The following is an 18,449-nucleotide window of genomic DNA, read 5'->3' as shown; positions in this document are numbered from 1 at the left end:
AAGGAACTTGGGTCCCGTGTGACCTGAAACTAAGAGACGTTGAACGGCGTTTCTATGTTTGTGAACAGTTGCTTCAGAGGCAAAAACGAAAGCGATTTCTGCATCGCATTGTGACCGGGGACGAAAAATGGGTTCATTACGCAAACCCTAAACGCAAAAAATCGTGGGGATATCTCGGCCATGCTTCCACGTCGACGGCCAAACCGAATAGTCACGGCTCCAAGATCATGCTCTGCATTTGGTGGGATCAGCTCAGCGTCGTGTACTATGAGGTGTTAAAAACCAATCACAGGTGCTCGTTATCGAACGCAATCAATGCGTCTGAGCAGAGCACTAAAAGACAAACGGGCGCAATACAGCGAGAGGCGTGATAAAAGTGAGTTTTCAGCACGACAACGCTCGACCACACGTTGCAAAAGAGATCAAAACGTACTTGGAAACGTTAAAATGGGAAGTCCTACCCCACCCGCCGGATTCTCGAGACATTTCTCCCTCTGACTGTCACCTGTTTAGATCAATGGCGCCTGGCCTGGCTGGCCAACACTTCAGATTTCACGACGAAGTCACAAATTGGATTGATTCGTGGATCGCTTCAAAAGATGAACAATTTTTTCGACGCGGGATTCGTACACTGCCCGAAAGATGGGGGAAATTAGTGACCAGCGATGGAAAACACTTTGAATGATACATGTGTAACCAATTTGTTTCATTAAAGCCTCAAATGTTGGGGAAAAAACGGCGGAAGCAAAGTTGTACACCTTGTTTGTAGATTAATACTGTTATTTCATCTGCAATATTATACCGGTGTACATGTGTATATTGCTTTCGTATTTCGGGAAGCTCTGGCCCGGTAGCGAAAAAAGATCTGGTAAAATTTTCGAGAACACTGCAATAGGCAGTTGGCTTGCGGAGTAGTTCGGGCAGGACGGAGCAGCACAAGGGCGACAGAGTGTGGTATGTCGAACAGTCGGTGAAATACGCAGTACGTTCTGTAGAGAGATGGTCACCTGTAGAAGCAGCAGTCTGAAACAAGTGGATGTGCAGCTTTGAACGTTCAAGTAGTTCAAGGTGAATCTCGAAAGTTTTTAAACGGATGAGTTGCAAGTGTGGATTGGTTTAACTAATTTTTGTGGAAAAGACGACACTTTTGGCAGTACTGAAAGGAGGAGACTTTGGAGGAAATCAGAAACACTGACTTTTAGGCAGTAAACGTTGTTATCTGTGAGAAAAAGACTAACTGAACGCGTAACATGTGATGCACTGCTGTGCCTTTATTTTGTTAGATTTTCAGAAGCACAATTAACTCTGATGCGCAAGTGCAGAAGACAGCAGGAAAAGAAAAGAAATTACAAGCAAAAATATTTAGAAGAACAATGTAGAAGACTCCAAAAAAACTAAAGGGGCATTGTACTTTCTATAATTAGCAGCAATTCTATTATGAGAGCACTCTTATAGTGTAGTTCATTCAAGCAGCAAACCGAACGATTATAAGTGACATTTTTTAAAGGCTGAAACGTAAACAGTAAATTTTATTCTAAACAACAATGACGAGACCAAGAAGTTGTATCTCCCAGAGCAACTCTTGGTGATAAAAATGCAGGAAATGTTCAAAGAAAAATTCCCAAATTTTGACATTTTATATGAAATGTGTAGAACGGTATTCATCACCAAATGCAACGCCGCTTTTGGGTGTCCAAGGAGTGACGTATGCTCAGCCTGCAGTAAGTACACGGCTGACGTGACAGTGCTGAACGCACATTTATCTGAAGATTCAGGTGATGACAAGAAGGAATACGATCAACACTGGCCACAAGGCACAAGGAATCAAAGCTGAAACATTTTATTCCGGAGAGAAAAATGCTCGTTTAAGAATCTGAAAGTCTAATGAAACAGAAGCAAACTATATACACTTCCAAACCAAATTATGCTTACGGAACATAAGTACTGATGATGTCTATTACAGAAGGCAGATTTCTGCACCCTTTCTCAATATTAATCAGATTTCAAATGCAGCTTCAGTTTCCACACTTACACTTAAGATACTGGAAGAAAAGATGCTAATGAAGCTAGTCCCTTTTAAATCACTTTCTGACAGACTTATTAAACAAGAAAGTCAAACATGTTGAAGTATTTTGTGATTCATATTCAGACCAGAACAAGAACAATGCTGCTCTAAGATGTCTTAATTATTTTGTGAGTCACTGAAACTTTTGGAGACAGTGACAGTAACTTTCTCTATTAGAGGTCAATCTTTTATGGAGTGCGATAAGAATATAGGACTGATTAACACAAAAGCAGTAGCAGAAATTCCAATGGATTGATTGCAACTCAATGTAAACCTGAGCCTTTTGACGTTGTCGTACTCAGTTAAGATATGATACAAAAATGGGAATCATTTATGGAGGATAAATGTCTATTCCTAACAAGGCCAAACAAAGAGGTAGTCCTCACAAGAAAAACATCCCTGCCTCATTCAACGCAGAGAAACTTAATAATGGAGCTTGGATTTCATCGGTGGTGAGAGCTTCACATCGACTTCAAGGCCGGCCGTCTGAAGGACGCCTCTCTCTTGCTTACAGAGGTAAAATATAAAAACACAATAAAATATTATTTTAGAATAATTTTATGTAATGCTAATGATAATAATAAAAGTAATAATAATTTTAATAATAATTGTTTTTACAGGTCCTCTAGACATGTTGTTGTTGTTGTGGTCTTCAGTCCTGAGACTGGTTTGATGCAGCTCTCCATGCTACTCTATCCTGTGCAAGCTTCTTCATCTCCCAGTACCTACTGCAACCTACATCCTTCTGAATCTGCTTAGTGTATTCATCTCTTGGTCTCCCCCTACGATTTTTACCCTCCACGCTGCCCTCCAATATTAAATTGGTGATCCCTTGATGCCTCAGAACATGTCCTACCAACCTCTAGACATATCGAGAGAAAAATATCAGGATTGAAGGTTTTGAAGTAGTAGTGTAGACAAGAAGCTAGAGAGTTTTACACTAAACAAAGTAGCGGATGTTGGATTTGAGTGGTATTATATTTTACTCTTATTACCACTTTGTCTTATTAAGTTAAAATAGCAAAGACATATTGTTTAATAAGAAGTATCTTTATTTTTTCAAACATTGTTGTTCTTCACACAATACATGACACATAATGTTTAACAAAAAGTGTAGTTTTTCTCGCAACATCTTCTGTTCTGCTATATGCAAGTTTTTGTGTTGTAACGCGTGACATTACTCTAAATTAAGTCAATAAAACTACAATTTATTTATTTATGTAAGATGTGATGTTAATTATAATGACTGTAATATATACATTGGAATGATTTTAGTATTCATTAATTTTATCCGTTAGTACCCATGAAATTTGATTTAAAACTTTTGTTCTGCTGGACATTTTTATAAAGTGGACAAAGCACGTTCATTTCCTGTGCCCCTCATGTGGGATGGACGTACTGTAATTACGGAAAGGACAAGTGAAATTGACCTCAAGAACACTGACAGTGGACACGTCGAATGCCAGGTAATTACCGAACAAATAGGATGAATTAATACAGTTCTTGAAAAATACTATAATACACGTCGCTTCTATACTGAAGCGCCAAAGAAACTGGTACAGGCCTGCATATTCAAACACAGAGATATGTAAACAGGCAGAATACGGCGCTGCGGTCGGCAAAGCCTATGTGAGGCAACTGTACGGCGCAGCTGCTAGATCAGTTACCGCTGCTGCGATGGCAGCTTATCAAGATGAAAGTGATTTGAACGTGGTGCTGTAGTCGGTGCACGAGCGATGGGCACAGCATGTCCGAGACAGCGATCAAGTGTAGATTTTCACGTACGATCATTTCACGAGCTTAACGCGAATATCAGGAATCCGGTAAAGCATCAAATGTCCGACACCGCTGCGGCCGGAAAGAGATCCTGCAAGAACGGGACCAACAACGACTGAACAGAATTGTTCGACGTGACAGAAGTGCAACCCTTCCGCAAACTGCTGCAGATTTCACAGCTGGGTAATCAACAAGTGTCAGCGTGCGAACCATTCAACGCAACATCATCGATGTGGGCTTTCGGAGACGAAGGCGCACTCGTGTAAACTTGATGATTCCACGAAACAAAGCTTTACATTAGACTGCTGATGACGGGAAGATACGTTGCCTGGTCGGACAAGTCTCGTTTCAAATTGTATCGAGGGGATGGACGTGCACGGGTATGGAGACAACCTGGCGAATCCGTGGACCCTGCTTGTCAGCAGGGGACTGTTCGAGCTGGTGGAGGCTCTGTAATGGGGTGGGGCGTGTGCAGTTGGAGTGATATGGGATCCGTGGGACGTCTAAATACGACACTGACATGTCACACGTACGTAAGCATACTGTCTGATCACGTGCATCCGTTCATGTTCATTGTGCATTCTGACGGAGTTGGGCAATTCCAGCAGGACAATGCGATACCCCATACGTCCAGAATTGCGACATAGTGGCTCCACGAAGACTCTTCCGAGTTTCAACACTTCCGCTGGCCACCAAATTCCCCAGACATGAGCATTATTGAGCATATGTGAGGTGCCTTGCGACGTGCTGTTCAGAAGGGACGTGCACCCCTCCGTAGTCTTACGGGTTTATTTGTGGTACAGCTAATGAGCAAATACTGTCATGACAATGCAATTAATAGTCACTAACTGTCAAATTACCAGAATTTGTGGGCAAGATGTCAGCCTAGTAGGGGACTTGTGTTCATGTTTACCGAGATGTCCGAATACTTTAAGTGTAAAGTGATAACTATCCATTTAATGATAGTAATTTACGAACCAACGAAAGGTGTCTTCCCCACTGCTGCAGTGTGCCGCTCCATCCTCACCATAACCGCGCTCCTACTGGCCATATCCCCACCACTTCTTAATGTCTCCCAACTGTTCTGTCACCCTAAATCTGGACCTCAGCCAAGCAACAGTAGCAGCGATGGCATCAGTGATATTGCACATTTCCTATATAATGTGGCATTGACGGTATTGGTCTAGTTCTCGCGACTTTTCGCCAGAGTATCGCAAATAGCGCTATTTTCTGCCCTCAATTCTTTCGTGACTCGAACTCCCATGTATGAAACAGATTCAAACGTCTAGTTACTTTACAAGCATATATTACATATATCTTACACATCTGACGTTAAACTGTAGGCGAAAAAAAGTTTAGAAAAGGTCTGACGTCATGTTTAAAGTTTGTTGTATGTCTCTACGTACTCTCACCATCAGACACCCCACGAGTATAGTCGAGTAATTTGCTCTCCATTTTAAGCAAAGCTAGCTTTTCACGCTTCTCAATGTTTATGACCTCAACTATGTGTCGTACAATCATGTAATTTTGTAGACACACTCAACTGGTAGATGCAAATACTGTCTGGAAAATGTGTTGCGAACAGAGTTAGTAGTAAGGAAGCAATATATTAAAAACATCCTTGATGTGGCAGTTTTACTGTACGAGTAGCGAAGATGAAGCAAATGATAACCTTTTCTCCTTTCATCATTTTGTACCCGGGTATCAGGGAGAAAACGTTTCGTAAAGATTTGACCTGTAAAGTTTGTTGGAAATTGCTTAGCGCACCATTCTAAAATAGTGGATGAATATTCTTAGTGAAACTTACTGGCAGATTAAAACTCTGTCTCGGACCGAGACTCGAACTCGGGACCTTTGCCTTTCGTGGGCAAATGCTCTCCCGACTGACCTACCCGAGCACTATTCCGGACGCCTCCTCACAGCTTTAATTCTGCCAGAACCTCGTCTCCTACCTTCGAAACTTGACAGAAGCTCTCCTGCGAACCTTGCAGAACTAAGGTAGGGCACTAGGTACTGGCGGAATTAAAGCCGTGAGGAGGGGTCCTGAATAGTGCTTGGGTCGGTCAGTCGGGAGAGCATTTGCCCACGAAAGGCAAAGGTCCCGAGTTGGAGTCTCAATCCGGCATACAGTTTTAATCTGCCAGGAAGTTTCATATCAGCGCACAGTCCGCTGCAGGGTGGAAATTTCATTCTGGAATATTCTTAATTTTTGCGCGCTGTGAGCAGTGGTGCCTCGTCATTTGTACGAAGCTCCCAGCAGTATGACTTGTCTTATTGTGTTAGACCTTTAACATAAGATTATATAAGGGTTGGCGAGAAATGCATGCTCGGACATACATGCAGTTACGTCGGAGCTAAATGATTTCGAACGTGCGCAAATTGTTGCTGCTCGTATGGTTCGTGCTTCTGCAAGCGAAGTGTATGGTGCTTCATGAGGCACCATATCGAGGATATATACCGCGGAAAAACCTCATCCGGTAAGTCACAATGTGGACTAAAGTGTGTGTTGACTGATCGTGACGGACGATCACTGAAGAGTATTGTGGCAAAAAATACGAGGTATGCAGAAGCCATCGGAAAACCGAATGTCATACATCGAACCCTTTCACCAACAAAACAACACGAAGGGAGCTCCGCAAGATGGGAACTGCAGGGCGAACTTGAATCCCAAACCCACTCAGCAGTGATGTGAAAAAATGATCGTACGGCACTCCGGCCGGGAGGCCCCATCCGGGGAAGTTGGGCCGGCGAATGCGATCTTGTTTCAGTCGGCGCCACACTGGGTAGCTTGCGTGCTGGTGACGGGGATGAAATGATGATAAGCACGACACAAGACCCAATTCACGAGCGGAGAAAATCTCCAACCCGGCCGGAATCGAACCCGGGACAGCTGCACGGTAAGCGAGCACGTGACCACTCAGCTAAGCAAGTAGGCAGCAGTGATGTAAATGCGGATAACAGTAAAAAGTTGTGTCGGAGCCATAAAACCTGGACTGTGGAGCAATGGAAGAAAGTCATTTCGTCGAATAAGTCTTGTTCCACACTGTTTCCAACTTCTGGCCGAGTCTACGACCCAAGAGTAGTACACGGTGGAGGTTCAACGATGGAAAAATGAAATGATAGTACGCCACCGATGGCCAAAAAGTTTGGCCGCAGAGTAGTCAAGTCTCTTCAGTCGACACCACGCAGCACGACTTGCGTGTGGATGATGACGGAATGATGGTGAGGACAACGCAAAAGCCAGTCCCCCGAGTGCAGAAAATCTCCGCCCCGGCGCGCCGCGAATCGCGCCCATGTCCTCTGCACGGCAGTCAGAGAGCGCTAGCGCCGACCACTCAGCTGACGGGTCGGTCACTCGAGTGGTGATTGGGCAGCCAGGGGTCGTGTCTGCATTTTGGTTTATCGGGTTGTAATGGGACACCCTCCTCTAGCATTGCTTTTCCTCAACAGAAGTAGGCGATACCGAATAATATATACGATTTTTTGAACAGGTCAACATCATCTCAACTGTTTGTCTAAAGGAATTGCATATGATGTTTGCGCAATGTACCATATTTCACGCTAAAAGGTATAAAAAGAAATTACTTTAATTTCGTTGTTACAATCGATAAGCAAAGCTAAAATTACTTTTTTTTAGAAATATTTGGAATTACGAAATATCTGGCACACTTAAAATTCCTATTAATAATTGCACAATGTGACGATAATTACTACGTTTACGTCTGCATTCATTTGTAAAATAATGATATAAATTGGTGAAGATTCATTTCTCAACAAATTTGTAATCTCTTTGAAATATTGTTACAACCGCAGGATGGATTAGTAGTGGGCATTTCTGTGATGTGACCGGCCGCGTTTTTATTTCTGGCAATGACAATCTAGTTATCGGTTTTTAAGTGGAAATTGTAAAATTGTGATATAGAAAAATGTGGGAGAATAAAATTAAGTATTCCGGCAGTTCTTCAGAAGTTATTACGGCAATTGGAACCATAAGAATCTATGATACCAAAAATTTCAGCTTCAAGAATCAACCCCTTGACGTGAGGAACTGGGGCCAACTGCAAGAAAGGAAGATAAGTAAAAAGGTTTATTGTAAATGTTACTCCTCTCGAATCTTGCTAAAACAGTCTATTACATATTCAGCAAAATGTAAATGTCGTGTGATTAGGGCCTCCCGCTGGGTAGGCCGCTCGCCGGGTTCGAGTCTTTCGATTTGACGTCACTTCGGCGACTTGCGCGTGGATGGGGATGAAATGATGACGATTTGAACAACACAACACCCAGTTCCTGAGCGGAGAAAATTTCTGAGCCAGCCGGGAATCGAACCCGCGCCCTTAGGATTGCCGTTCTGTCGCGCTGACCACTCAGCTACCGGGGGCGGACACGAAGTCAGTGACAATCTACAAATGAGGGAGGTGTAGATTACAGGGTTCGTCCCACGGTACAACGTTTGCTCCCCAATGGCGAAGCTGTGTTCCAGGACAACAGCGCCCGCGCTACACAGTTCTCATCGCCCAGATGACGGAGACCAGTCGCCACACCCGCCCCGGACACCGCAGCCGCCAGACCTCAGTGGTATCGTGCTTCTGTGCTCCACTTTGGAGAGAAGTGTGCGTCATCACTATCCACCTCTGTCACTGTTACTCAGTTGTCACCGTTTTACAGGAAGAATGGTATACTAGTCTCCTGAAACGCATACACGACCTGTGTCTATCCATTTCGAGACGACTGGGAGCTGTTTTGAATGGCAACACGGTTGCTACACCGTATTACGCACGATAATGTTTTGTGTATTTGGTGTTTCCATATTTCTGTCCAACCCTCATAGTTCTAAGTAGATTATGACAGCATTTAAGGTTTTTTAAGTCGGTCAGGCCAGTACGCAGGCAACCTGCAACTGGCCGGCCGCCGCCGCCGCCGGACCCACCTGGAAGACGATGTGCGACAGGTTGTCGCGGTCCCTGTCGAGCGGCCGCAGCAGCTGCAGCCTCTTGCCGTTCAGGATGAAGACGGGCTCCAGCCGCGGGAACACCAGCTCGAGCGCCACGTCGGAGAACGGGTCCCCCACCACGGGCAGCTCGGCCGGCGTCGTCTGCTGGCTCATCTCTGCGAACACACCACGCCGCACGCCGGCCGTCACCAGAGAGGCGCACACTTCCCTCAAATCGACATCTTTAACTAGCACAGCTTCACAAGTAGGCTACTCTTTCATTTTCATCCGTCATCCAAAAAACAGGTGTTTTTCGTTCGTCGTGGTCATTTTAAAAAGTCTTTATTCTACATATAAATCTACGTGATTACTCTGCTATTCACAATAAAGTGCTTGGCAGAGGGTTCAATGAACCACCTTCGAGCTGCCTCTCTACCGTTCCACTCTCGAACGCCACGCGGGAGAAACGAGCACTCAAATTTTTCTGTGCGAGTCCTGATTTCTCTTATTTTATCGTGATGATCATTTCTCCCTATGTAGGTGGGTGCCAACAGAATGTTCTCGCAATCTGAGGAGAAAACTGGTGATTGAAATTTCACGAGAAGATCCCGCGCAACGAAAAACGCCTTTGTTTTAACGGTTGCCCCTCCAATTCACGTATCATGTCTGTGGCTCTACCTCCCCTACTTCGCGATAGTAAAAAACGAGCTGCCCTTCTTTGTACTTTTTCGATGTCATCCGTCAGTCCCACCTGATGCGGATCCCGCACCGCACAGCAGTACTCCAGAATAGGGCGGACAAGCGTGGTGTACGCAGTCTCTTTAGTAAATCTGTTGCATCTTTTTTAAGCGTTCTGCCAATGATTGGCAGTGTTTGGTTTGCTCTGCCCACAACATTATCTATGTGATCGTTCCAATTTAGGTAATTTGTAATTGTAATCCCAAAGTATTTAGTGGAATCTGCAGCCTTCAGGTTTGTGTCACTTACCGCATAATCGAAATTTAACGGATTTCTTTTAGTACTCATGTACCCTTTTCTTTATTCAGGGCCAATTGCCACTTTTCGCACCATACAGGTATCTCATCTAAAACATTTTGCAATTCATTTTGCTCATCTGATGACTTTACAAGACGGTAAATGACAGCATCATTTGCAAACAATCCAAGAGGCTACTCATATTGTCGTTAAGATCAGGAACAATAGAGAGCCTATAACACATCCTTGGGAAACGCCGGATATTACTTTTGTTTTACTCGATGACTTTCCGTCTATTACTGCGAATTGTGACCTTCCTTACAGGAACTCGCGAATCCAGTCGCACAACTGACGCGATATTCCATAGGCACACAGTGTGGTTATGAGAAGCTTGTGAGGAACGGTGTCGAAAGCCTTTTCGAAATCTAAAAATATGGAATCAATTTGACATCCTCTGTCGATAGCACTCATTGCTTCATCAGTATAAAAAGCTAGCTGTGTTTCACAAGAACGATATTTTCTAAATCCGTGCTGACTATATGTCAATAAATAGTCTTCTTCGAGGTAATTTATAATGTTCGAACACAGTATATGTTCCAAAACCCTACTGCAAATCGACTTTACTGATATGGGTCGCTTTCTTCTCTGTCTGTAGGTTCATTACAAATTTTTCAGTCGATTTTAAAGTAACTTTGCAAAGAGCTAGAGATTAGAGATTTTAAACGTGGCTGAGAACTGCATGACAATGCAATATTAACTCGTTTCCTCGTCGGTTTGCTCGGAAGTGGTGGCGGTGCTACTGAAGAAGTTTCGCAACGCCTCACATCTCAGCTACCCTACAGGACTGGCGTGTTGAGCAGGTAGTATAGGAACGCATTCAAGCTGGTGTGCAAGCAGACGGGCACGACTGAGCAGAGAGGAGGAGGGGGAAGGGGAGACTGGCCGAGAGGCGGGAGGAGCAGGTGTATACAATATATGTGACAGTGAACGCAAGCAAAGAGACAGGCAAAAAGTTTATATGTAATTTAAATAAAAAATATACTCTCAATAATATGTTTAAAATCCATTGACAACTTTCACACACGTAAGACTAAATAACGGATAATTATTATCTAAAATGAAAACAAAATTTTAACACAGCACATATTTGTGTGTTGTGGCGGTGATTTTCAGTCCAGACACTGATCTGATGCAGCTCTCCATCTACTCTATCCTGTGCAAGCCTCTTCATCTCTCAATAACTACTGCAACCTACATCCTCCTGAATCTGCTTAGTGTATTCATCTCTTGGTCTCCCTCTACGATTTTTATACTCCACGCTTCCCTCCAATACTAAATTGGTGATCCCTTGATGCCTCAGAATATGTCCTACCAACCGATCCCTTCTTCTAGTCAAGTTGTGCCACAAATTCCTCTTCTCCTCAAATCTATTCAGTAACTCCTCAGTAACGTGATCTACCCATCCACTCACCAGCATTCTTCTGTAGCACCACATTTCGAAAGCTTCTATTCTCTTCTTGTCTAAACTATTTATCGTCCACGTTTCACTTCCATATATGGCTACACTCCATACAAATACTTTCAGAAACGACTTCTTTACACTTAAATCTATAATCGATGTTAACAAATTTCTCTTCTCAGAAACGCTTTCCTTGGCATCGCCAGTCTACATTTTATATCCTCTCTAATTCGACCATCATCAGTTATTTTGCTCCCCAAATAGCAAAACTCATTTACTACTTTAAGCATCTCATTTCCTAATCTAATTCCGTCACCATCACCATTCGACACACTCCATTATCCTCGTTTTGCTTTTACTGGTGTTCATCTCATATCCTCCTCTCAAGACACTGTACATTCCGTTCAACTGCTCTTCCAGGTCCTTCGCTGTCACTGAGAGAATTACAATGTCGTCGAGAAACCTCAAAGATTTTATTTTTTCTCCCCTTCCCAACCACTGCTTCCTTTTCGTGCCCCTCAACTCTTTATAACTGCCATCTGGTTTCTGTACAAATTGTAAATAGCCTTTCGCTTCCTGTATTTCACTCCTTCCATGTTTATAATTTGAAAGAGAGTATTCAAGTCAACATTGTGAAAAGCTTTCTCTATGTCTACAAATGCTATAAACATAATTTTGCCTTTCCTTAACCTATCTTCTAAGATAAGTCGTAGGGTCAATATTGCCTCACGTGTTTAACCATTTCTACAGAAGCCAAACTGATCTCCCTCGATGTCGGCTTCTACCAGTTCTTCCACATTCGTCGGCGGAGAGGAGTACACGTGCTCCTTCAGGTGTCCCCACAGGAAGAAATTCAGGGGATTTAGGTCAGGTGAACGCTGTGGCCGTACAACTGGACCTCCACGTCCGAGCCACTTCCCTAGAAATGTTCTGTCCAAATACTGTGGCTCATTAATTCCAGAGTATGGAGGTGCACCATCATGTTGGAACCATTTCCTCTGCCGAACATCTTCCAGCGCAGCAGGTAGATAGCTTGAGAGGAACGCATGATACCTTCGTGCAGCCAACCGGTCAGGCAACATGAAGGGGCCCAAACACCTGCCGCCCAATATTCCAGGCCAGACATGGATACCAAAGCGAACTTGATATCCACGGTCGCGAGTGACGTCCGGGTTAACCTCACACCAATTGTGGGCATTGTGCACGTTGAAGACACCCTCAAGAGTGAATGCTGCTTCATCTGACCATATTACGGTGTTCACGAAGTCATCGTTGGCTTCCTGTTGTTGTTGGAACCATTCAAAGGATTGCATCCGCTGATGACGCGCGTGTTGAGTGAAAGCATAATGATAGGGTGCAGCACGTTAACAACAGTGCTTTGCTAGACACGCAGCTGCCTTGCTACCGCTACGTGTACTTCGATGAGGTTCTTGGTGTATGACCTCAGTATCTGGGGTATGGTCAGTCCGTGGACGACCGCTGTCACGCGATGGTCGAAGGGGACAACCTGACATCCGAAGGTGCAGCTCCAGATGACGAAACACATTTTAATCTGGATAACGTCGAAGAGAATATCTAGCAGCATACTCGAGAGTGGCAACACCAACCGGGTTATCAGATGCACCGAGGACCAGAGGCATGTGCACATATTCATTGTTTGTGCAGGCCATACGTCTGCCACACTGGTTCAGAGGTTTACGATGAGAAAATTCGGTACATGTATGCAATGACATTGGAGTCTGTCACGGGCGCGTTACTCCGTTCACAACTAGTCCCTGTCTGGTGGACAGCGCGTACAGTATAAACACGCAGTCATCCTGTGTGCTGTTCCACCAAACGCGCATTACCCCTCCGAGAGATATTGTTCTGTATCATTCATTTCGGCAATGCTAAATGTGAAATGTTCGGTTTCGAATTACACTGTTTCCCTAACGGTAATAGACGTCGTCTCCACCACCCTATCCATACAATAATAATAACAACAATAATAATAACAATGCATTGAGATACGTACTAAACAGCAAGCAGTTACCAGACTCAGTGTTGAAATGTATAATTGGTGGGACCATGGTTATAACACGTACAAATAGTTACTGAATTTGGACATCATTTGCAAAGCACGTTGCTAATCCTACTGGTAACGTAAGGCCCTAAGAAAATATAATGGACCTTAGAGAGACAAGAATAATATTTGGTACGAATCTATGGGGCGATTGGAGGAGGGTACAAAGAAAACAGATTTCGCGTCTAGTACATGAGGTGGTGCGAATAAAGTCACGCCCACGACGTGGAAAGGGCTTCTTTCAAAGCTGACCAGTCTACCATTTCTACGATTGTACTATGTAAGTGCAAATATTTTCTAGAGGACCCGCTACAATCTCTGTTGACGATTAAGATGCCAGATGCCGTAGCACCTGGACTACATTTACCAAATAAAAAACGTATGCCTCAACCCAGGATCGAACCATCAACCTCCTGCATGCTAACGCAAATCTTTATCCGCAGCAGCTACTGTACATAATGGTTAATACGTGTTGACAAGGGAGTTGCCATACATGTGGCCAGATTGCCACTGTTTAATGTCCTTTTTCTGCCGGATGTACTCGCCGAACGAAATTTTGTGAGAGACATTTTTTCATCGTTGGCAGGTGAGGCCTGCGAAGCTTGAGTGCGCGAATTTCCCTTCACTCTATATATGGTCCACTGATTCTGACCGGGCAAAATATCTCACGAAATAAGCGTCAAACGAAAAAACTACAAAGAACGAAACTTGTCTAGGTTGAAGGGGGAAACCAGATGGCGCTATGGTTGGCCCGCTAGATGGCGCTGCCATAGGTCAAATGGATATCAACTGCGTTTTTTAAAATAGAAACCCCCATTTTTTATTACCACCCTGTTTATATATTGCCCCCGAAAACAAAGTTTACACTCGGCGCGATGGGTGTTGGGAGCGACTGTAAATGGAAAATGCCTTTACGGTCACTCCCATAAGCCACCGCACCGAGTGTCAATTTTGTTACTTTGTTTGCGCGTGTAAAAGGTATATATGTATTGACACTCGATATATATACACCTTTTACACGCGCTAACAATGTTGACACTCGGTGCGGTATAGGGTGGAGAAAAATTGTGTGACGAAATTTTAACGGTGGATAGCTGATGCCAGCAGGAACCAAAATTACAAATGTTTTGTAGGTGGACAACGCACAATTTTTAAACTACGGAAACACGGCACCACGCGCTCCGATTGGCCGTGGGATTGCCCTGTTGCCTATCGTAGGTTGAAGGTCAGCGTTGTGGTTGTCGATTCACAAACGCCCCTCGCCTCGCCACTGCCACAACGTGTCGAGCAGGTCTCGCTGTTCGTCTCCACCTCACGTCAGAGGCACTCACAGCTAGCTTCGCTTCGGAGCACACACACGTCGCCTGCGATTTAGTCTTATACTAAGCATGGCGGCACAGGATTCGTTTGAAAAACAACGACATATGGTTTATGGACTAGCCGACGGTAATGCGCACGGTTGTATGAGGAACGGTAGCCAGCAAGACGCCACCCACGCCCGCAAACGTTAACAGCAGTTCACCGGCGACTTGGCGAAACAGGCTCGTTGGGGCGATACTGTGGTGAAGCTGGGAGACCTCCAACACGGCAGGCTGCTGCATCTCAAGAGGCTGTTCTCGAGCTCTCCAAGGGAGCACCTGCGGCAAGCGGCTGGACACGATGTGGTGGTGGGGGGCACTCAGCGGTTGCTCTGGGAGGTTTTGAGGGATGACGGCCGGCATCCATTCAGTTTCCACCCCGTCCGAGACCTACATGCCGTGTCGGATTATGAACACAGAGTAGCGTTTTGCCGGTGGTTTCTGCGACGTGTTGCACGAGATGCTGACTTCCTCGCCATTGTGTTGTATACGTGAACTTAAAATGTATATACGTGAACTTAATGATGCATTATATGTACAATTACATGCTTTGAGAGCACTATGTCAGCGATATTGACTTGTTGTTGATCGCCAACACCGCTGCAACTCACCTTCCTGCTATAGTCAAATCGTTTATAGAACTGGACTACAGACAACAATTTACCGCCACGCAATTATAGTAGGTTGTACTCATTGTATTCGAGCCACCCAATCCGATAATGTGCCGCCTACTCTCGTTCGGTGTGATTCCGTCAGTTCTAGGAACAGTGGATCGCAAAACTCACGGGCTGCGAAGTGTCGGGCAATGCTACACTGTCCTAAATCAAAGCAACAAACGGAAATTTTGCAAAGTTGCGTTTATTTTGCCACAAAACACTATAAACAGATGACAGTAAACTACACTGAAGAGCTAAGGAAACTGGTACACCCGCCTGATGTCGCGCACGTCTCCCGCGAGCGCGCTGGAGTGTCGCGCAACACGACGTGGCGTGGACTCGACTAACGTCTCAAGCAGTGCTGCAGGGGAACTGACGCCGTGCGTCCTGAAGGGCTGTCCATACATCCGTAAGGGGACGAGGGGATGGAGATCTCTTCTGAACAGCACGTTGCAAAACATCCCACATAAGCTCAATAATGTTCGTGTCTGGGGAGTTTGGTGGCCAGCGGAAGTGTTTAAACTCAGAACAGTGTTCCTGGAGCCACTCTCTAGCAATTCTAGACATCGCATTGTCCTTTTGGAACTGCTCAAGTCAGTCGGGATGCACAATTGACATGAACGGATGCAGGCGATCAGACAGGATGCTTACGTACGTGTCACCTGTCAGAGTCGTATCCAGACGTATCAGGGATCCGATATCACTCCACCTGCACACGCCCCATACCATTACAGAGCCTCCACCAGGTTTAACAGTCCCGTGCTGACATGCAGGGTCCACGGATTCACGAGGTTGTCTCCATATCCGTGCACATCCATCCGCTCGATCCGACCAGGCAACATGTTTGCAGTTATCAACAGTCCAATGACGGTGTTGACGGCCCCATGCGAGGTGTAAACCTTTGTGTCGTGCAGTCATCAAGGGCACACGAGTGGATCTTCGCTTCCAAAAGCCCATATCGATGACGTTTCGCTGAATGGTTCGCACGCTGACGCTCGTTGTCGGCCGAACACTGAAACCTGCAGCAGTTTTCGGAAGGGTTGCACTTCTCTCGCGTTGAACGATTCTCTTTAGTCGTCGCTGGTCCCGTTCTTGAAGGATGTCGGCCGCAGCGACGTGGGAGATTTGATGTTTAAACAGATTCCTGACATTCACGGTACACTCGTGAAACGGTCGTCCGGGTAAAAACCCACATCAACGCTACCTCGGAGATGCTGTGTCCCATCGCTCGTGCGCCGACTATAAAACCACGTTCAAACTCACTCAAATCTTGATAACCTGCCACTGTAGCAGCAGTAACCGCTCTAGCAACTGCGACAGACACTTGTTGCCTTGTATAGGCTTTGCCGACCGCAGCGCCGTATCGTGCCTCTTTGCACATCTGTATTTGAATACGCATGCCTGTACTACCAGTTTCAGTGTGCGTGCGTGTGTGTGTGTGTGTGTGTGTGCACGTGACCTGTGTGATGTATTATTTGTAGACTTACATGCCCTGAGAGGATTATGTCCGCAGTATCGGCTTGTTGATCACCGACACCGCTCTAGCTCCAGCTTCCTGCTAGACACTCCAATGCTGTGACTCCGTCAGTTCTACGAACATTTGATCGCAAGCCTCTTGGGCTGTGATGGTCTGCGCAATACTGCACTGGTATCCAAAATTACAGCAACAAACGGAAGTTTTGCAAGATTACGTGTATTTAGTTACAAAACAGTATAAACAGATGACAGTAAACTAAAAACTATGTAAAAAATACAGAACATAAACAACTGCAATATGCATAATGGTAGACAAAAATTTTCTTAGTTTTTCCCAACTTTAACGGATTTGCACACGGCTGGTTAATGTTCTTCAATGTGCTCAGTGCGGGGATTGACCACCTCTGGGAGCAATATAGGCTTCACAACGACAGGGCAGGCTGTGAACGATGTCACCAATCTCATGTTGAGGCAATAACGCCCATTATTCCCGCAGAGCTGGTGGATGGTGACATGGCGCAATCCATCTCCCAAGTGCATCCCAGATGTCCTCTATGGGATTCAAATTGGGAGCGCGTGCAGTTCACGCCATGTGTGCAATATCTTTCGTTTCCAAGAACACGTCAACCAACGCTGCTCTAAGAGGTCGAGCATTATCGTCCATTAATACGAATTCTGGGCCCACAGCGCCTCGCAGTAACCCCACACGAGGTGCCAAGATCTCGTCACGACACCTGACAACAATTACACCTTGCTGATTCGCCTGTACAGTTTCATGGCGATGTGTTTGAGTGGTGAACATAATCCCTGCTCCATCCATTCTACATATGGCAATTCACCGCAGAGAGCCCGGTAGGCGTTATCTCTGAGCCAGACTGCACCGTTTGTGAGTGTGTACACAGCGGCTGCGGGTGTGGGACCACACCACGGCAACACACCCCACTCGATAGGCGCCCTACGTCATCGTTGGTGTGATTGTCCGTTGACCGGAATGCTATCTTCCGTGCAGAATGCGATCGTACGGGCATCTATTGACAATCTGTACGATTATATCGTGAATTAGACACAGGATGGGCAAATAGAGGTTTGATGCTTTAATTCTGGACACGACTGTGTGTGCTGCGACTCAGTAGCAGCGAGTGCTGGGAAGCAGTAGAGCCACTCTGCGGTAATTGCCTCTATGTGGTGTCAATTGACGAATAACTTAAAAAACAGTCGATGTATGGTGTTTAACATTGTTTCTGCCGTTTGCCTACTGGCGTACAGGTAGACAATTAACTATATTCTACCTGTATACAGCTATAATAAGCTACTTCGACTCCAACACAAATGCTGTATTAAAACACACAATACCGTTGGCAGTATACTCTATCCGTCAAGATTTGGTACTCTGTCACACACAAAGCATGGAACTTACCATGAAATTACCCTGTTACCGTATAATTTTTTGTGGATTATGTTATGACGCCATTAATTTACACACAATGCACATGGCATTCACATACTACTATACTTCACGAAACTATACTATAAATCTAAACTAACGGAACCAGCCAGCTTCAGTGCTGCTATAAAGTTTTTCCTAAGTGGAGCATAAAGTTCGCTTGAAGGTGGCATCTCGCACATACAGCAACGCTTAGCGTTCTACTACATGATAAGCTAATTAGGGTTGACTGTTTAACATGGGTGATC

At 45.0% G+C, this 18,449-nt stretch overlaps 1 protein-coding gene across 1 annotated transcript in view; it reads right to left on the bottom strand.

The window, feature by feature from the left end:
* The window catches only part of LOC126091892 (cadherin-99C), a 631,851-nt gene that overhangs the window by 238,201 nt on the left and 375,201 nt on the right, over positions 1 to 18,449 (bottom strand). Inside the window, exon 4 of the mRNA XM_049907188.1 lies at positions 8,769 to 8,947. Within this exon, the coding sequence (XP_049763145.1) occupies positions 8,769 to 8,947 (179 nt within the window). The remainder of the gene's footprint in view (positions 1 to 8,768; positions 8,948 to 18,449) is intronic.

Source organism: Schistocerca cancellata, chromosome 7 (genome assembly GCF_023864275.1).
Source record: "Schistocerca cancellata isolate TAMUIC-IGC-003103 chromosome 7, iqSchCanc2.1, whole genome shotgun sequence".
Lineage (NCBI taxonomy): Eukaryota > Metazoa > Arthropoda > Insecta > Orthoptera > Acrididae > Schistocerca > Schistocerca cancellata.
The sequence above is the reverse complement of the archived record's forward strand: the minus strand, read 5'-3'. Positions and strand labels throughout refer to the sequence as shown.